This window comes from Aphelocoma coerulescens, chromosome 3 (genome assembly GCF_041296385.1).
Source record: "Aphelocoma coerulescens isolate FSJ_1873_10779 chromosome 3, UR_Acoe_1.0, whole genome shotgun sequence".
NCBI lineage: Eukaryota > Metazoa > Chordata > Aves > Passeriformes > Corvidae > Aphelocoma > Aphelocoma coerulescens.
The window spans coordinates 93,583,756-93,603,842 of NC_091016.1; the positions used below are offsets into that span (position 1 = coordinate 93,583,756).

General features: G+C 37.0%; 1 protein-coding gene across 5 annotated transcripts in view; it reads left to right on the plus strand.

The window, feature by feature from the left end:
* The window catches only part of COL12A1 (collagen type XII alpha 1 chain), a 100,583-nt gene that overhangs the window by 49,368 nt on the left and 31,128 nt on the right, over positions 1-20,087 (plus strand). For 4 of the 5 annotated variants that reach the window (XM_069011314.1, XM_069011311.1, XM_069011310.1 and 1 more), the window contains 21 exons: positions 19-148; positions 2,214-2,350; positions 2,632-2,764; positions 2,866-2,892; positions 3,203-3,345; positions 5,461-5,590; positions 6,458-6,597; positions 7,684-7,813; positions 8,564-8,706; positions 9,626-9,755; positions 10,680-10,822; positions 12,250-12,379; positions 12,577-12,696; positions 13,307-13,453; positions 14,208-14,324; positions 14,752-14,898; positions 14,986-15,060; positions 15,613-15,752; positions 17,601-17,724; positions 17,919-18,062; positions 19,919-20,083. In XM_069011314.1, coding sequence (XP_068867415.1) covers positions 19-148; positions 2,214-2,350; positions 2,632-2,764; positions 2,866-2,892; positions 3,203-3,345; positions 5,461-5,590; positions 6,458-6,597; positions 7,684-7,813; positions 8,564-8,706; positions 9,626-9,755; positions 10,680-10,822; positions 12,250-12,379; positions 12,577-12,696; positions 13,307-13,453; positions 14,208-14,324; positions 14,752-14,898; positions 14,986-15,060; positions 15,613-15,752; positions 17,601-17,724; positions 17,919-18,062; positions 19,919-20,083 — 2,695 coding nt within the window. The remainder of the gene's footprint in view (positions 1-18; positions 149-2,213; positions 2,351-2,631; positions 2,765-2,865; positions 2,893-3,202; positions 3,346-5,460; positions 5,591-6,457; positions 6,598-7,683; positions 7,814-8,563; positions 8,707-9,625; positions 9,756-10,679; positions 10,823-12,249; positions 12,380-12,576; positions 12,697-13,306; positions 13,454-14,207; positions 14,325-14,751; positions 14,899-14,985; positions 15,061-15,612; positions 15,753-17,600; positions 17,725-17,918; positions 18,063-19,918; positions 20,084-20,087) is intronic. The other variant, XM_069011313.1, reaches the window with a different exon arrangement.

Genomic DNA, 20,087 nt, shown 5'->3' on the forward strand with positions numbered 1-20,087 from the left:
CACTATTTTTATTCTTAGGTGGAACTTGACAGACTCAAAAACAGCATTACTCTCTCTGACCTTTCCTCCCAAACACTGTACAATGTAAAAGTTGTTGCTGTATATGACGAAGGGGAATCCCTACCAACAAATGCAGAAGCTGTCACTCGTAAGTTTTCCTAATAATCTTTCTTGTGGTTGTTTTTGCCTTATGCTTGATTTAAGTGGTGTGTGTTGCAATATGTTATAGAGTTTAGGTGGAGCTCTAATTTAATCCGAGAAATACTTTACTTGCACTTGTAGCATTATTTGCAATATAATAAACCACAGGAATCTTAGAAGAGTTGTGTCTTACTGCAGTGAACACTGACATAGCAGTCTGCAGAGATGTGAAGAGCAACTCAAGCAAAACTATTCCTACTTAAAGACTGAAGAAGTTTAGGTGTATAATGCAGTACTTGTGCTCATCGCATGAGCTCTGGTGTGCCCTCAATCAGAGGGAGTCCAATTGTGTTACTTCTGTGTGTTGCTGAAGCGACTTTGGCATCAGGAAAAGAGCTGCTGGCTGGGCTGGCTGGCTGGCTTCTTTGCAGGGGGAACACGGCAGGAGCCGATGGTGTAGGCTCACGTTAGCTCGGAGACAAAGGAAGAGAGAGGCTGTTCTGGTCTGACTCCTAACAAGTTTATTGTTAGAAGTCTCACAACCCGAACCAGCTGGGAAGGGATGGAATGCAATGGGAATGCTCCCCAGAGGCTTGGCGTCAGTTTTACAGAGAGTTTGAAAACCGCGGTGAAAGGGGAAACAACCAATGAGTTATAAGCCAGGGGGAGGATACAATTCAACAAGAACCACTGGGGGAAACCGAGAGGTGGGAGTTATAACAGAGAACCAGCGAACAACCGAGGAACCGGGAATTTTCCTGAACCGGGAATTTTCCCGAACCGGGGGAGGCGGCTTGGACCCGGGCTCCGCCCAGGGGGGTGAGGCTTAGGCTTCTGAGCCGCCCCTCGACCCACCCTCTGAGTCTGCCTCTTTGGGAAACTCGATCCAGGGGATGGGCTAGGATTGATTGGCATCACGCTGCCCCAGCCCCGCAGTGGGCTGGGTCACTGCAACAGGTGTAGAATTGGTAAGAAAATATGAGGACAGAGGAAAGGTTTATGAAGTCTATGTAGGAATCTAGGAAAGTGAATAAGAAGTTGAGCCATATAATAGAGGATTAGAGAGATATGATCCTGCCTCTGATCCAAGAGAGGTTTTGCATAATGGAATGCTAAAGCAGCCTTTACTTTTAGAGAATCATAAAGGCAGCATTTGAGTAACCTCGACAAATAGAGGCAAGGAAATGGAGTTGCACAAGCTGTAAGAGCTGATCTCCATACAGGAGATGTGACAGACTGAAAGGAGAAAGCAGGTATCAAGGAAGTTCTCATCCTGATCAAGGGTTAGGATTTAAGAAGGCAGTTAACCAGAAAACGTACAATATAAAAGAGTAATGTTACCTTTTCACTGCCCCTCCATCTTGTGTGAAAAAAAAGAAAAAAAATCATGAATAATCTTTCTTATTTATTCTGCTGAATTTTTAATTTGGTAGTCTGAAGTATTTAAAAATGTTTGTGAGATTTTCTGCTTGCTCTTGTGCTAGTCTTTGTTCTATACCTGTGGTGTTGTGTGAATATGTGTGTAAGGAAAGAAGAGGAAAGCTCTGCCAAAGAAATTATTTTTATTTTAATTCTCTGGTTCTACCTATTTACGTATTTTTTTCCTAGTGGCTATAATATTTTGCTTCCTTAACCTACAGTTAACCACTGTGAATTCTTTCTAAACAAGTGGTGACTTATTTGGCTTATACAAAGAATTTTAAGATTTGTGAGAAACTCATGCAGGAACTTGACCTGTGTCTATGGGAGTTCATGTTCACTCCAAAATGTAAAAGCCAGAGCTTTAGCTGCTTTGAGTAGGCATGTGAGTTGTGACCTCTGCTGAGGTCAGTAGAGCTATGTCTGTTTTATCAGGCGATGACCTAATGATGTGACCTTATGAAGGATGATTTGCCTCCTGTAAGTGGACTGGGTTATACTACAGGGCTTGATTGTAGTCATTAGAAGCATGGTAACTGAGAGATTAGCCTTCTACACAATCTTCTAAATTATTTTTCTGAGTAATTCCTTTGTTTAACTGTATTTATTTTGTAGTTACATTTTGTGGAATATTTTTCCTTTTCTCATAATAGAGCCTGTGCCAGCACCAGTTAACCTCAGAATCACAGATATAACCACAAATAGTTTCAGAGGTACTTGGGATCATGGAGCTCCAGATGTCTCTCTATATAGAATAACATGGGGACCCTATGGAAGAGAAAAACAGGAGGTAAGAATAGACAGCCACCGTATGCTTTTGAGGGCAGTCTCTCAGAGGGTGTATTATTAAACTCAGAAATGTAATTGATAAATGGTCTACAACTTGCAAACCCTCTTGTTGTGCTCCATAGAAATCCAGTGAGAAGGTGTAGGACATATAACTTACAGCCACTTGCAGTGATGTTACTGAGTGAAAAGTTACTCAGTTCTATCCCACTGTTTGCCTGTTTCATTTGTATGTTTTGGTTTTGTTTATTTATTTTTTTCCTTTTTCTTTAATTTCTTCACAAGACTATCTTAAATGGGGATGAGAATAGTTTGGTCTTTGAAAATTTGAATCCAGATACATTATATGATGTCTCAGTTACTGCCATCTATCCTGATGAATCAGAAAGTGATGAGCTCATTGGCAGTGAACGAACATGTAAGTAAATAAAGGGATTCTGCATGTTGTTGTTCATAGTTATTAAAACAGAAGGCATATACATACAAGAATTCTGAAAAATCTTTCTACTTTTTTCCTAGTACCCTTGGTACCTATCACTACACAAGGTAAGAATCTGAATTTCCAGGTACCATTTTATTGAAGGAAACTCATAGCTCTCTTTTTCTAAACTGTGACGAATGTTGACATTAAAAAACTGAGATCATTTAATAAATATTATTGTGTATTTGGGAGAATACTAAACACTAGATTACCACATGTTTATTATTTTACAAACATTACAGTTTATGTTCCCCTGTACTTAATACATTCTACTCTTGATCAGGCATTCATGCAGCCCTAAAACTGTGAATGAAGTGTTTGTCCCTGCTCTTTGGTGAACTTCATATTTATTCTTTTCTTTATTATGCTTCTCAGCCCCAAAGAGTGGCCCACGAAACCTTCAGGTGTACAATGCAACTTCCCACAGTTTGACTGTGAAATGGGATCCTGCCAGTGGTCGAGTGCAGAGATACAGGATCATTTACCAGCCTATCAGTGGGGATGGCCCTGAACAGTTGGTAACTAATTTTGAAGTGCTAAAGTTATTCAACCTTAAATGAACCTTCTGCAAAGTAATCCATTAGAATAATTTCTTTTCAAAGCACAACACTCTAGATATTAATCACCTTTTGCATGAAGATTTGTATTTATAGTGAATAAGTATATACTCCCACCTTTTTTTTCTCCCCTTTCAAATCCAAGTTAGAATACTCTTAATTGAGCAGCAATAACTTTGGATGCATCCTGTTTTCTCAAAAATCACATAATCATAGACTCATTTAGGTTGGAAAAGATCTGTGAGATCATAAACTCCAACTGTTTATCTATAGAGAAAATTAAAGTGTGTTGAGGAATAAGTCAATCAGCATGTAAGGCTAAAAGTCACAGATGTAAGTGTCACAACAATATGAACTACCATGACTACTTTCATAGTCCAGAGTTTTCCATTGGTTTCATAGTGTGGTTCACGTACTATCAGAGGACTTTGCCATGAAACATGCTGTGAACAGCTGAGACTGTCTTTTGCCACTCTAGGGTCAGAATAACCACCCAGAGGTAGCAGTTTCAAAAAAAAAAATCCATGTAAAAAATGTGCTAATGAAGTATTTAAGGTATTTTAGACTCTTAATATGATGAGAACCTGTAATGCTATGGAGAGACAGTACTCTGTGATCAGCCAGCTTCCCTGTGTTGTCAGCAAGAACTGTTTTGACTACTGGCAGCCTACACAGCACAGCCTGGGAATGGTAATTCCGTCAGGCTGTTTATCAGAAGTGTGTGCTACTTAAAAATGCCCTATTCTGTAGTGGGAGGCTGTTGCGGTTACTGTCAAATGAGTCACAGAAATAGTCTCAGATGAGAGCCACATTCATTTAGCTTGCTCCTGTAATCGGAGATCACACATGTTCAGAAGTATATCTAGGAATATTTACTTTAGAATCAGTTGGATATTTACACACACATTTTAACTCTCTTCTGAACAACATGCATTTGGGTTGACGTAATTGAAATGTGTATAAGTAGTTGAACAAAATTTTAGTGAGAAATCACTAGAGGAATAAGGAGCAGCAATAAGTTCAATTAATATCTGTAATTAAATGCTGTTAGTGGAGTAAAAAGAGAATTATGATCATTCTCTTGAAATCTGTGCAAACAATATAGTTAAGAGACTTAATTGCTTACGGCTGGATAGAATCAGGCAGTGACAATTGGAGAAAACACCTCTAAGGAGAGCACAAGAACTCTCATACTCTGTTCATGGCATTTAATGTCTGTCTTCTAATGACTTGCTGTCCTATGATCATAATTCCTTGTCTTCTTTTGTTACTCTGATATTTTATTAAACTGTAGGTGTTGGGTAGGCAGCAGAACAGTCCCCACCAGGGTACTTAAAATAGAATTTCTGGAGGGCTTTTATGTCTGACATTTAATGGTCTCAGCATCAAGAAGAATCACAGGTGATTTGAAGATAGGTCTGCAAAAACTGCACACAGAAAACTGCAGAGACCAACATGATCATTTAGGGTTAGGCTTTGAAAGGCAACCAGATATGAAAATGTAGAGGTAGCCATGATGGGATGATAAAAGCATTTGTGCTTTGAAAGGAGCTTTGTCCACTTGAGTACAAAAAACCCCTTTGATTGTAAGTTAAAATAGTCTGCTTGTAAATTAAAATAATCTACTGCTATGAAATGTGAAGATGTGTAAATGCTTGCTCGTTATCAGTTCTTCATCAACAGTTGATTTTAACTGTTATGCTGAACACACTAGCTGAATAGGCTTTGAAAATGTGCAGATAGTCTTAAAAGTACAAAGAATGATAGGGTATACACAGTTACAATATAATTTGTGCTGGTACAGAACTGGCAGTTGATGTATAATTGTGGTTGTATGCAAGGTTGGAGATTTTAAAGAATAGTGGCTTTGTGTCTAAACTTGCTAAAACCAGTATGTACTAAATATTACTACTGTTCAATGTCTGCTGTCACTGTCACTCACAAGAGCATTGCAGCATTTGATACATCAGAGTGTTTTCTACTCTGCATCAAATGCTTGCGTTCTTTACTATACCAGTGAGCACAAAAGAGACAGTATAAAAGGGATTTTAATATTTTCCTTTTGTTTTGCTGCAGACTACTGTTGGAGGACGACAGAACAGTGTGGTGATACAGAAGCTGCAGCCTGACACACCATATGCTATTACTGTGTCATCAATGTATGCAGACGGTGAGGGGGGACGAATGACAGGACGAGGCAGAACCAGTAAGTAATTTCTTCAGGTCTTCTTATTAGGTACAAAGCAATATTGATGTATTGCTTTTCAGAAGAGCTGAGAAAAATTTCTTAAGGTGAAATACATCTCATCTGTATTTGTCATTTGTCCTTTGGTGTCTTTCAAGTCTCTAAAGTAAGAACACCTGTCAGTCTACTGGCTGTAGAGAAATCCTGGACCACTTTGACCACCAGCCTTTGACTGGATTTTTACAGTTTTTACAGCTGAGAGAAACTCTAATGTTACTATGGAACTTCTTCCTCATTTTAATTTGCTTAATTGTTTTATGCCATAATGTAGTAAATGCCTTAAAGCATCCGAAGGCATGTTACTCTCATACATGTGTGCTTTTAAGCACCTTCAGTTGAGAGGCTGACCTTTAGAGTGTGCACTTTAGGACTCTACCATTTTATGTTGATGCATTCTTTTGATCCTGCTATAGAAATCACGGAGTGATTTGCTATCAGACACACTCCAGGTATAAAAGTAATTTCTTTACATTTAATTAATTAATTATCTAACCATAAATTTATTAATTCAGTTGCATTTACTTTAATTATGAGCTTGCAATGGAAAGTCAGACTAAGCAATGTGTTTGGTAAGGATTGAAGAAAAAAATCCTAATGTTCTCATTGCATAATTCCAAAATGGTATCCATGAATAAATTTTTCTAACTAGCATTGCTTATGCTGTTGGATGGGGCTGGATGTTCTGATTAATGAAGACAAATAAGGTTTAACATGAGCTACTAAACCTATTTTTAACATTTCCTAAGGATACATTACAGAGGCATGGTCTGACAGCAAAAATGAGAGAATAGCATTCCACATTTCTGACAGGTCATTGATCTGTTTCAGAACCTCTCACCACTGTGAAGAACTTGCTAGTTTATGATCCAACCACCAGTACTTTGAATGTTCGATGGGATCATGCAGAAGGAAGTCCTCGCCAGTACAAAGTGTTTTATGGACCTACAGCTGGAGGTGCAGAGGAAATGGTAAATTCTTCATGTGGATCTCACTAACCGTCTCAGATAAATTACAGCTCATGGTGCTAGTGAGAGAAATGCTGCTGAGAGAAGTAGATCTTGTTTGCCTATGCACTGGCTTTTTTTCTGTTCATAGCCACCCTGAAGAAAATGCACAGCACTGCCATGAAAGTTCCTCCTTTATGTATTACAGATGTTTGATTTCATATAGTAGACTATCAGTGATTAGTTCTTAGCATGGGATTTAATACCACACACAATTTTTTGTTTATTCCTAGGGCACTATGTGTGAGTGTAAAACTGACTTCAGAGTGTACAAAAGGTTATAAAGTTAGCAGACCTAATTTCTACCCATTTTTACTGCTAAGAAGTTATGTGACTGTAGTGTCATGTGACTGTAGCGAAATGTGACCGTTTCACAAATGGTATTTGTGGAAGCAGAAAAATGCACATTCTAATGTCCTGAAATTATTTAATTACCAAAGAGCTAAAAGAATCCTGAAAATAGGAAATCCTTGCTGAAGACTAAGGAATATTGTTTCCCAGTTGTGATTCTTTTTCTACATGACTGCAATTTAATGTGCCCATGAAATGAGTCGTACATGAATGCCATTGTTTCAATAGCAACTAAAGTCCTACTGGTGCCAAATATTCTTAAATGCTGTGGAGTTTTATTTCCTAACATGAGCTGCTCATTACTTGTTTGCTTGTTTTTTTGTTTTTTTGATTTAGTGATATTTTAATGCCTCTGAGCTGCTAAATAGTGATCATTAAAGAGATCACTGCAGATTCTGCTACTTTCATTAGTACAGCAGGATCTGGACCCAAAAGTGGAAAGAGCTATAAGGGATTATGTAGGAAAGCATAGAAATAATTTGTATTGAGTCTGAGACAGAACATTCTTGAAAGGCAATTCCAGAAGATACCATGAACCATGTTATTTTAAACTTCACCTTTTGTAAAGTTTTTATCACATCCAGTCTGGAAATGAGATATGGTAGGGGAGTAAGTGAGAAATAAAACAGCTTAAATTTTTTTTTTTTTTGGCGTGTTTTTGTAAGTTTCTTGACCCTTCCTTTCTTTTTAAATTTGTAGACCACAGTACCAGGAAATACAAACTATGTCATCCTGAGGACTCTTGAACCCAACACACCTTACACTGTAACTGTGGTTCCAGTTTTCCCAGAGGGGGATGGTGGACGTACCTCTGACACTGGACGCACTTGTAAGTAAAATAGTCCTTTCCAAGAAAATACTAGGATTTTTTTATTATGGCCTCAGATCATTAGAAATTGATTTTACATCAGAAGTGGAAGTTTATTTTCCCTAAAGCTAAAACCTAAGTGCCAAAAACTCTGTTTACCCACTTGGTTATTGTTGCAGCTCTGTAATTTATTCTGTTTCCTTTTCTTCCCTTCCTTTCCTTTTTTGTTTTCCTTCCTTTCTTGTGGAGACTTTCAGTCCACTTATCTCAAGCAAGCTCAGCTGAAAAGTTGTGCAGCACATTTACTGTTTACTTCACAGAATAGTAAAATTTTAATTGTAGTGCTAGTAGCACTACCAGTGAACAAACAGCAAATATTGGTGTTGATCCATGCTAACGTCCACACCATGTACTTAAAATTTTCCAGGAAGTTTGAGCTGCTAATGTCAACTTGACATTACACATTACACATTAAAATGTGTAGTTTGTGACTATTTTTCATACATGTCTGATCAACAGTAGGATAACAAAGTGTTATGATCATACTTTCAATTTGCAGTACAAGCACATACTTTGCTGCCTGGTACGGAAGTTTGGAATGACTAAACATGGAGATTCTTAGCGTTGCAAATTTTGGGCTAACAAAAGTAATGTGTTTATCTTGGGCTGAGGTGCTTTTCAACTTCTTTTGAGCACTGTTGTAAATTCAAGTAGAAATATAACTTACACAAGCAACTTTGTAAAACTTAATTTAAATTATCCTTGATCTAGTGGAGAGAGGAACACCAAGAAACATTCACATTTACAATCCCACACCAAACAGCATGAATGTCCGATGGGAACCTGCTCCAGGTCCAGTACAGCAATATAGAATTAATTATGCTCCACTGACTGGCCCAAGGCCATCAGAATCTGTAAGTAATTTAGCTTTTATACTATTAGTCAAATGTGTGTAGAGAATATTGCTTCCTTCAATGAGTGTAAAAAATAATAGTAAACTCAGGCCAACTGTCTGCCCAGGAGAGTCTCTACTGAAAGCCCAGTGTTTATAGGAGTCTAGTCCATTGTTAAAAAGGCTTAATTTGGTGAAATGAAAGAAATAAGAAATAAGACTCTCCTATTTAAAACTCTCTATTGAGGATATCATACTGCAGGTAAAGATGAATTAAATTAAACCTTTTTTTTTTTTTAAGAGAGTAGGAGACAACAAATATTTATTAGGAATTATGTAATTATGAAACCAGATGCCAGGTTTATGTGATTTTACCACTAAACCACCTGCTTACCCCAAATCATTACTGTTTAGTGGGGGTTGGTGAGCAGTGAAGTCTGGATATGGGTAAAAAAGTGGCCTACGGGTATGAAGTAAGAGTTCTTGGGTTTGTGTAGAAATAAGTGCAGTTTTAAACTTTGACCATGAATGTACTTATGCAAAATGTACACCCATATTGTACACGTAGATGTACATGTTTTTATGTAAGGAATTCTAAGGACTTTTTATGTCCTTTATATGTCAATAAACTGTGACTGAATTTACTTTTTTAGTTTTTGTTCATAAATGTTTCTCCTTTTTTTTCTGAACTATTTTAATGTAAAATGTAAAAAATAACAATTCTATTTGCAGACTGAGAGCTCCTTGGTTGGTTTTTTTTTTCACCTGTTATCGAATTTTCATCAATATTGCTTTTTTTTTTAAACTTGTGTGTTTTTCTTGGACAGTGTGCAGCATGGTCATGTTCCAAATTTTTCTATATTTTATTCAAATTGTTTTCTGAAAAGAAATAGTATAAGCTGAAACATTATTTATATAGATCCTTTTTGTTCCTGTTTTAGATTGTGGTACCAGCCAACACTCGTGATGTGATTCTGGAGCGCTTGACTCCTGACACTGCTTACTCAATAAATGTTATAGCTCTGTATGCAGATGGAGAGGGAAATCCAAGCCAAGCACAGGGAAGAACATGTAAGAGGCAATCAGTACTTGTGTTGTGAAATATATGTCAAAATTGGTGTGAGAAGAACTTATAAAATTGGTTACGATTACAAATAATGTGAGCCATTTAGTGCAACCCTGAATTAATGCATCTGTGTTATGGTTGCAGCAATTGCAGGCCTCTGTGGCAGGAGACTTTTGCTATGCTGTCTGTCAGTTGTGGTACTTGAATAATTAGCAATGTAATTTTCAATTGGGAAATAAGCTTAATTTGAATGTGTTAGACTTTAAAGTCTGTTCTCAAAATCAAATTACAGGCAAATAACAATTTGTCTTTTGTAAAGAAAAAATAGCATATTAAGATGGGTAGGATTAGTTGTCAACAGGAAAAAAAGTGCTTCATGTTCTGTCTAACATGGTAATTGTATGTGTTGGCCTCCTCAGATGTTTGTTTTTTTGCTGCAGACACCTAAACACCAAAATATCCTTGTTATAACTTTGCTCATAGGATCTTGGTTGGCTTATGCTTAGCTTCTTTAAAATTCATACTAGAAATAACATGTACAGAACCTGTTGACAGCAATAATTTTGCTTCTTCTATGTTATCCCTGTGAAATCCCCATATTCATCTAAAATTTGAAGATGTGACAGGCTATAGTTATACTTGTCCGCAGGAGTTTGAGAAGCAGAATGTATGTAGATGCTCACTTTGCACATCTGGGTGTTCTCTCCCTTCCATTTTGCTCCAGTTCCTCCAGCTGGGCTCTCTTTCTATTTAAGACCTTCAGGCACTGTCATATTATCATTGATTTAATCTCCCCATGTATATTTATTTATTCAGGGCTTCAGGAAGGGCCCTTGACTTTGGCTTCAGGGCAACATTTGAATTGATGAGGGTGACACTGAACTAGAGGTATCATGCCCCATACAACCTTCTGTATTTTCATTCTTTAGTGCCTCGCAGTGGTCCAAGGAATGTGAGAGTATTTGATGAGACTACAAACAGCCTTTCTGTACAATGGGACCATGCTGATGGGCCAGTCCAGCAGTACAGAATCATTTATTCACCCACTGTGGGAGACCCTATCGATGAATATGTAAGTTCTGTAATTCCTTAGTAAGCACTGAAGTGTTCTCAGCCAATTCTTTAGGCTACAGAAAAACTGAGACACTCGTTCTACACGTAGTACATGTTGCAGGCTCCATGGGTTCTCTGGACATTGTTGTCAATGTTAAGAAGCCATGGTTTGTAGAAAACAGGTTTGGGGTTTTTTTCATGAAGCTGCAGAACATACATGGTTTAAAGAACAAATATGTGTGTAAAATAATGTTGAATATGTGAGTCACACATTAATTAGAAGATTCTGAACAGAATCTGCTTCCTGGCATTTTGTTCAAATGTGATACATTGAATAGCCATCTATTACTTCATACTCTATTCATTACGAAGTCAGTGTGCTAAGATACAGAATAAATGAGTCTGCACTTTATAAATTGAAGAGAGCAGAGTCTAATACAACAACAATGATAACTTTGATTCAGCATCTAACTTGCTGTTCTAAGTTTCAGTATGAATTGTAAGCGTTTGTGTTTCATTTCCTGCAGCTTAATGCTACCACAAGTTATTCTGAAGCTTATAAAATTCATGGAGTATTTATAGCAAAGCTAAGCTCAGATTCTGTGGAGGTCAATGGCAGAATTCCTGCCAACTGCCACCAGCCAAAACGACATGTATAGAGCGCTATTTAAATGCTATTATTGCTCTTATATTATTGTATAGCACATGCTGAAAATTCACTTTTTGAAAATTCCCTACTGGACATTTTAATCAGGGCACACATATTTGTCAGCACGCATATCTTCTTTGCAGAAAAGATTGGACAATCCATAAAAACAGCAAGTCTCAAACAACCAAAAATTTTACTCAGGTATTCATAGCAAATGCTGACTGGCATGTGCTTTTGAGATAGATACCTCAAGTTATTTCCCATAGTTTCACTGCTTTATGTCTTCCTTATGGAGCAGGATCACTTTTGGGATTATACCTACATTTTCATTGGAAGTCAGCAATAGTGCATGGCTGCATAAGGAAGTTGAGGAGACTGAGGGATGCATAAATAGAGATATTTTTATATGTCAATATATTTAGAGCTTCCTTCTCAGAATAACCTATTTCTGCCAAGAAAACAAACACAACATTATGAATTTTACCTTTCTATGAGGGGAGAGTACTGAAATCTTGGTGAAGAACTGCAGCATCTCAGTCTGATGTGAGGGCTGGGCCTCAAGAGTCAATTTGATTTATGTTTTTGTGATGGCCACAGTGTTTTGTAATTCAAAATAGCAAATACTGATAACTGTTTATAGGCTATAACCCTTAAGGTATCCTGAATGACTTTTTCTATGATGGATATAAAAAAAGAGTGTGCCAAATGTCAGAACAAATTTTTGTTTCTGGCTACTGTCATTATTGATCAGTTACAAGACTCTGAGTGTGTTCACCTCTGTTTCTTCTGTGTTCTAGACAACAGTTCCTGGGATAAGGAATAATGTGATACTGCAACCACTACAATCAGATACGCCGTATAAAATTACTGTTGTTGCTGTGTATGAAGATGGAGATGGTGGACAACTGACTGGAAATGGCAGAACTGGTAATTATAGTTTTCATGTTGTTTATTCTTTTTTATGTTTAAGACATATTCCTTGAGCACTTCAACATTATTAAGGCTTCAGTAAGTTAATTAAGTCCTTGATGTGATTCTTACCTTGCAGAGTAACAATCTGCATTTCTAAAGATTGAAAAACAATTACTAGCCTAATTAGAATGGTTTTCTTTCTTTCTTTTTAGTTGGCCTGCTTCCTCCTCAAAATATGTATATAACTGATGAATGGTATACACGTTTCAGAGTTTCATGGGATCCTTCACCATCCCCTGTTCTTGGCTATAAAATTGTATACAAACCCGTGGGTAAGAAAACTTGTTCATTCTGAGTACACCACTTTGAGAACAGTGAGTAGCTAATGGTAGACCAGAGTAGAAATCATATGTATCAAGAAATGTTTGTGTTAAAGGATCTATTTATTTCCTTTGTTTACCAATTTTCATGAAAACTTTAGTCTTATGATCAGTATTCTATAATAAACACAAACTATCAAAGGCAGTTTCATACATTCACAGGGATTGAATTGTAGAGTTAAAACTTCATACAGTGACCTGATTTGTTTTTCACCTCTTTAATGCCTCTTGTCCTTCTAAGGCTATGAACTGGTGTATATGAGATGAGTATTGGACAGGTATTTGAATACTAATGTCCTGAAGAACCTTTGTTTTATGTGACCTTCAAACAATATACATACCTTTCTAGAAGCTGAACACAAACATTTCACAATAGTTTATAAAACTGTGTATGTTCTGTTTGCAACATTGTAATATGCTAAAATTTAAGAAATCAATATGCTTTGTTTTAAAAAAAATTAAGTTAACATTTACTGATGTGTAAGAGACGGAATAATTTTGTAGCTCATGTAATCATGATTCTTTGTCTTTCTGTGTTCTTAATGCTTCCTTTCAATCCAAGGTTCCAATGAGCCCAGGGAGTTTTTTGTGGGAGAAGTGACTTCCTACACTTTGCATAATCTGTCTCCCAGTACTACTTATGATGTGAATGTCTATGCCCAGTATGATTCTGGAATGAGTATACCTTTGACAGATCAAGGCACTACATGTAAGTCAGAAGGATTTTGTTGTAGTCATGCTGGATACATATGCTGGTCTGAGACTACATTGATTAAGAGAAGATTTTGATGGCTGGTTGCTGGGAAGCCTGTGCATGGTCTCATGGAGAATACTTGTCATCTGTCCATGCCGTAGATCTTAAAAACACGAATCTTAGAAACAGTAATGAAGATATATTTTTAAGTGATGACTTGATGAAATAAAATTTTCTAGTTTACTTCCTAAAATTTTGTTAAGCTATAGTTGGAGTCAATCTTTAACTGTCTGCAGGGTACTACAGAATCTAATCATGTTACTAAGCGGGTCTAGGCTTTTTGATACTCTGCTTTTACCCCTTAGGAATGTCCACTGACTTTGATGATGGCCTCAGCTAAGTAACTTCTAAAAATTTCTTCAGTTATGATGAATCAAGCATCCTGACTCAGTACATTCTTTTCAGACTGCCATATATATGAGTCAGATTTTCATTTTTGGAAGTTTCTTATTTTGTAAAGAAATAAACTTCAGGTGAAAACTCATAAAATGAGCTGTTACCCAATATGGGATTTGGAGCCTTTGTAAATAGCTAGGTGGGGATCTGTAAGATGTAAAAATAAAGAGACTTGACTAGAATTGCTCTTTCTTTATGCAAATATTTTTTAAAATCAAGTTCCAGACCAGCACTGCTAATATAATTTTCATTTTGGTGTGCTTTACCTATTACATGCTATTTTCCAGAGAACAATTTCTCTCTCTTTTCATAGTGTATTTGAATGTCACTGACCTAACAAGTTACAAAGTGGGTTGGGATACTTTCTGTATCCGGTGGTCACCTCATCGGTCAGCGACTTCCTACAGACTGAAGCTAAACCCAACTGATGGTAAGTACATTCTATTTTTTGCCTTTTCTGGAAACGTATTGTCTTATGTCAGTGACAGCACCACTTATTTGGGTTGATGGCAAGCACCAACCATAGTGATTCATCTGGTTGGGTTTTAGAGCTCTGAACATAACCTGTTTTCCTTGGGTGGTGAAAAAGCTGCAAAGAGGAAGTGCTGCTTATTGTCAAGTGAACCTACATCTACCAGTTGCCTGGTTTCACATGTACGCTGCAATTGTAATTTCCAGTGTGCTCCAGGGTTCATAATAGTCACACAATTTTGGTCTAGAAAGGCTGTTACGGGACAGTTGTCCCATTGTCTCTAACGTCCCCTCAAGAAGTTTCTTCATTTCTACACTTATGTATAGATATATGAGAAGGGAAGTAATAGGTTCTAACTTTCTTTCCATTGGGATTTTTTGGACAGGTTCCAGAGGACAGGAAATCACAATTCGTGGGTCAGAAACGAGCCACTGTTTTACTGGCCTCTCACCAGACACAGAATACAATGCTACTGTCTTTGTTCAGACCCCTAACCTTGAGGGACCTCCAGTCTCTATGAGGGAGCATACAGGTAGGTAACAGATACTGTGAACTTTCCATTTTAGCTATAGAATTTGTCTTGTTTCAGCTGTAGAATAAAATTGTTATTTCTTTTCAGTCCTCAAACCTACAGAGGCACCAACTCCTCCACCTACACCTCCTCCACCTCCCACAATCCCTCCAGCTCGGGATGGTATGTTTATTTCTAGAATTATTCAATATTTTTATGTAGCTGCTGTACTACTTCATCGTTTACCTCAATTTTTCATAACTTTAAGTGAATTTAAAGCCAGCACAGAATTTTAGGGAAATGAAGATTGAGACCTTTTCTAATGCCATCCCTATTTTCTAGAGCTTTACTAGACTTCAGCATTTCCTGGTTTAGAACAGCAAGATGCAAACCTTTGGGGAAAAAAATTTTTGATATTCTATAGCTCTGCAGAAAGTCTATGAGATTATCTGCTCTCAGCAGATAATTTATGTTTTATGGTAGATGATCAGATAACAAATGTAATTCAAAACATTGACATTTTATTCTTGAGGTCTTTCACATTTCTTGAAACTTTCTTTGATATATTTTAATAAATTTTTTTGTGTAGAGCATTAGTCATCTGCCAAGTTGACTGTGTGGTAGTAGACATTTACTGAATATTTGTCATTCTTGAATTTTCAAATTTTGAAGTAATATTTATTTCATGGTGATGTGGTTGATGTATTTTAAGCATTCCTTTTCTTGGACTTTCAGTATGCAGAGGTGCCAAAGCAGACATAGTATTCTTGACTGATGCTTCCTGGAGTATTGGTGATGATAATTTCAACAAAGTAGTGAAATTTGTTTTTAGTACAGTAGGAGCCTTTGATCTAATCAATCCTGCTGGAATCCAGGTAGGTTTGTTATTCCCATTGGGTACATTTTGGAGGGAAATTGAAGATGAATTTCTGTTTTCTTGCAGAATGCTGTCATATTTTGAATTAGATTGTTGTACAAAACATGTATATGGGTGTGCATGCATATTATTTAATAAATATATTTGCCATTTTATAAATACAAGGGAAATCCAGTCTATTTTGAGATGTTAATATTCTGAAATACAAAAGTTACAGTGTGTGCAAATCCTCCAGGTAGAGAAGCTGGGGTGATGTATGGTCAATTTTATATTTTTGTTTATTTGTGGAGGGCATCAACAACTGGCACATATCCTAGATTTTGTCTCTGTCATATCAGAAATCTGTTTTAGAGACATTCTGACTTTTGATTGAGGGTTACTTTTTAATTTCTCAGTGTAGAAAATGAGTCTTGTGCATGCAGGGTCCAGCTGGCCTGCTGTTGCTGAGCTCCCTAGAATACTACTGCACTAAATAGCAGAATCCCTTTGAAAAAGGCACTTGCAGATGTCTTTTCATGCTGTGATAATGTGGGTCTGCTCCACAGTGGGCGTAGTAAAAGTATTAAAAGGTCCTATGATGAATTAGTGCATTTTGAGAGAGTAAGCAGTAATATCTAATGAGATTATAATAGATTTTCAGCAGTACCAGGCTGATCATAGTTATGTCAAAGTAACTTCCTGTCAGGCTTCTTACCATAAGCATTGCACCATTATCAGTTTTTTTCTACTTGTAGGAAGCTGGATGAAATCACTGTCTAAGTTCCCATTACCATTTCTCTTCCACTAGATGAAATGGATGACATGAGGTCTGAGAGAGTTTCTTACATGGTATTTCTGGAGTGTTGCAGAAAGCTGCAGGTGCAATGCATTTTTTTGGTCAGAAGGCTGACAGGATATTTGCATTGTTAAAGGTCTGCTTTTCATGTTCTAGGCATATTTTTAGTAATTTGATTCCCTATCTCTAACTTTCTAGACTTTAAGGGAAAAGATCTCCTTAAATTCACTCTGTCTCAGACACTCTTTATCATTATAGCTCGAATCTATACTGGGTAGTTTTCTTTTCCATTTGTTTTTTGTTTAATATTTTTTGCTTGCTATATATATGGGTCCCCAGCCTGGAAACAGAGAAGACAATATAGGTGACAGACACATGTAAACACTAATGTTTAGTAAAATAATGAAGTCACATACCTCTTGAGGTGCAACAAGCTAAGGTTTTGAATTGAAATTTAATAATTTTAAAAGGGGAATTTACTACAACAGATGTGAGTATATACATACAGAAATATTTCTATTCATCATTAAAATAGTATACTATAATATTGCAATTTTACAGAATATTAAAAGGAGAAAAATAAGAAAAATATTTAAAGATTATTTAGGAATAAATATTCAGTGATTGTATTTCAGTATTTAAGGCAAGACTATACACTTATGTACGTATCCAGCTTTATTGACAATTCTATTGACAAATTCTTTTTTATTCCTAAAAAAACAGCTGGAAGAAGTTTAGTAGATACTGTACATCTGCTCAGAAGTAGAGAATAGGCAAATATACCTCACCACAGGAATAGCAAGAATTTGATCGTATGCATTTAAGGACATTTCATACACAGAAAAGAAAGAAAGAAAAAAGGAAGGAAGGAAAGAAAGAAAAGAGAGTTGTGTGCACATTGCTGTGATGACTATATATAAAAATATGTATGTGTGTGCAGAATTGGACATATTTGAGAAAAAAATTTTTGATTATTTAAGACATTAATATACAAAATTACATATTTCAGTAGAGAGAGTTGATCTGAATGCGGAGGTATGCGACTGAACGCTGTGTTATATTCCATTTCAGGTTTCGTTTGTGCAGTACAGTGATGAGGCAAAATCTGAATTTAAACTGAATACATTTGATGACAAAGCCCAGGCCCTGGGAGCTCTTCAAAATATTCAGTACAGAGGAGGAAACACAAGGACAGGTATTTATGGGCCGTAATTATATTTCTTTAAGATAAAATATTTTCAGAAACTGCATAATTATCCTATATTGCATGGCTGAAGAAGTAGCTTTTTCTGTTGTGTTTTAGCTCTGTGACTGTTGCCCTTACGAAATAAAATAATTCTTCTCTTGTGGATAGTATGAATGATTCCTTGTTTATTGTACACTTTGCAGGCAAAGCTCTAACATTTATCAAAGAAAAGGTTTTGACTTGGGAGAGTGGCATGAGGCGAGGTGTTCCCAAGGTACTTGTTGTTGTGACAGATGGTCGGTCTCAGGATGAGGTGAGGAAAGCCGCAACGGTTATACAGCACTCTGGTAAGCAATTCACAGCACCTGGCTGTTTCATTTCTGTGTCACTTCAATTATCTGGGAATCATTTACTCATCCTTTATGGACTTGGAAATGTATTCTGAGGATTTGGGAAAGCCTCAAACCTATTCAAAGAATTTGCGCTCTCTGAACCTAGACTTACATTTTCTTTCTCAAGCCCTGTCTCTGGGGAAGGATGTGGCTTCTCAAAGATTTCAACTAATTCTTCATGCATACCATTTCAAAGATGTGACATGTGGTTACTTTCTCTTTTTGGTGTGTGGACCCCAGGGATCATTGGGAAGTGTACTCCATACTAGTGCTTATGCTTTAATGGGCCTGGTTTGCTGAGGTTTATGTTTTATCTGGTATAAACCAGTGGATCTCCAGTTAAAGTAACAGTTTTTGAAGGAGCTGGGTCTGAATGGACTCCTTTATTGCCTTTTGAGCTAAGAAGCACTGCACTTCCTCATCAGATTTTATTATTGTGGCTTATGTGTAGTAATCTGTTCCTGTCCCAGCATTCAGCACTTTGTGTTTCAGTGCATGAACCACCTAGTTCTGATCTCTAAGCAAGTAGATGTTGTACTTCCTTATGGGAATCACATGCATGTAAACCAAAAGCAGTCATCTTCTCTGTCTCTGTAATCTGAAAGAATTAGCTCTGTCTAGATAGTTACTCAGTCTCCCTGGACAATATGTTTCAGTGATTAATTACCCTGCTAGTAGGAGACCTTTGTCTTGCATTTCACCTAAGTCTTTCTTCATGCTAGTGAGATTGTTGTCTTCATTTACCTAGTTACCCAGGAAAGAAGTTGATCACTGTCCGCTGTAATGGGCCTTCGTATTCGAAACCTGTTGTCACCTCCTCTTTCTGTCTTCTCTTTTCTAGACTAAAAAACCTATTTTCTTCAATCTCATGTTGATCATGTTTTCAAAACCTCTTACCATTTTTAGTTTCCTCTCTACTTGCTTTGTTTTCTACACATATCAAAGCATGCTTAAGCTGGACAGAGAATTTCAGCCAAAATTTCACCAGAACTGGCAACAGGGGAATAATTACGTTCTTAAAAAAAATCCAACCAACCAAACAACAACTTTTATCACTTTAAATAAATGTGAATTCTGGTTTCAGCCTCCAACTGGCTTTTCCAATGTCTGTGCAGTTTCTCTTCAATGAAATTTACACCTGGTGATGTGATTGACTTCTAGGGTCTGGTTCTTCTCGTTTGACTTATGACATCTGACAACTCAATGTCTAGTCTAAGGTCATCGTGTAGGGTCCTTTTATGACTGGTGAAGAGAGCAGCATATAGGCATCTATAGACAATGACTTTTCCTATCCTGAAGTCAGCAAGTTAGGGAGATAAGATGAATTGCTTTCTGAATCTGCCCATGTCAATGTGGTGATTATAGAGAAAAACTAGACAACTTAATTTGGAAAGTAGAAGCTGGTGAGGTGAATACTACTCTGAGAAAGAGAAATAAATAAGCATGAGATCCAAGAGATGGAAACAGACAACTGGATAACTAATGGTCTGTACAGGTTTTGGCCACAGAACAGATTTAAGATACTGTAGAGTTGAGAGAATTGTACATTTTGTATTAAAGAGTGAGGGAACTATGTAGCCAAGGCTGCATGAGATTGGATAATACCCCAAAAAACAATGAAAGAGGAGAAAGTTTTGAAAGAAAGATGCAAAAACCAGTCTGAAACCTTCTGAGCTTTGACAGGATGAAAAGAGATCCAGAATGCGTAGATCATAGGTAGATCCTCACAAGTCAGTGGTTTGTGCAATATTGACAGGAAAAATGTTAATATATGTTTACTACATTTTAAATAACAAGTGTTATTTTTACAGGCTTCAGTGTCTTTGTGGTTGGTGTGGCTGATGTAGATTACAATGAACTGGCCAAGATTGCCAGCAAGCCCAGTGAGCGTCATGTGTTTATTGTTGATGACTTTGATGCCTTTGAAAAGATTCAAGACAACCTCGTCACCTTTGTGTGTGAGACAGCTACCTCAAGTGA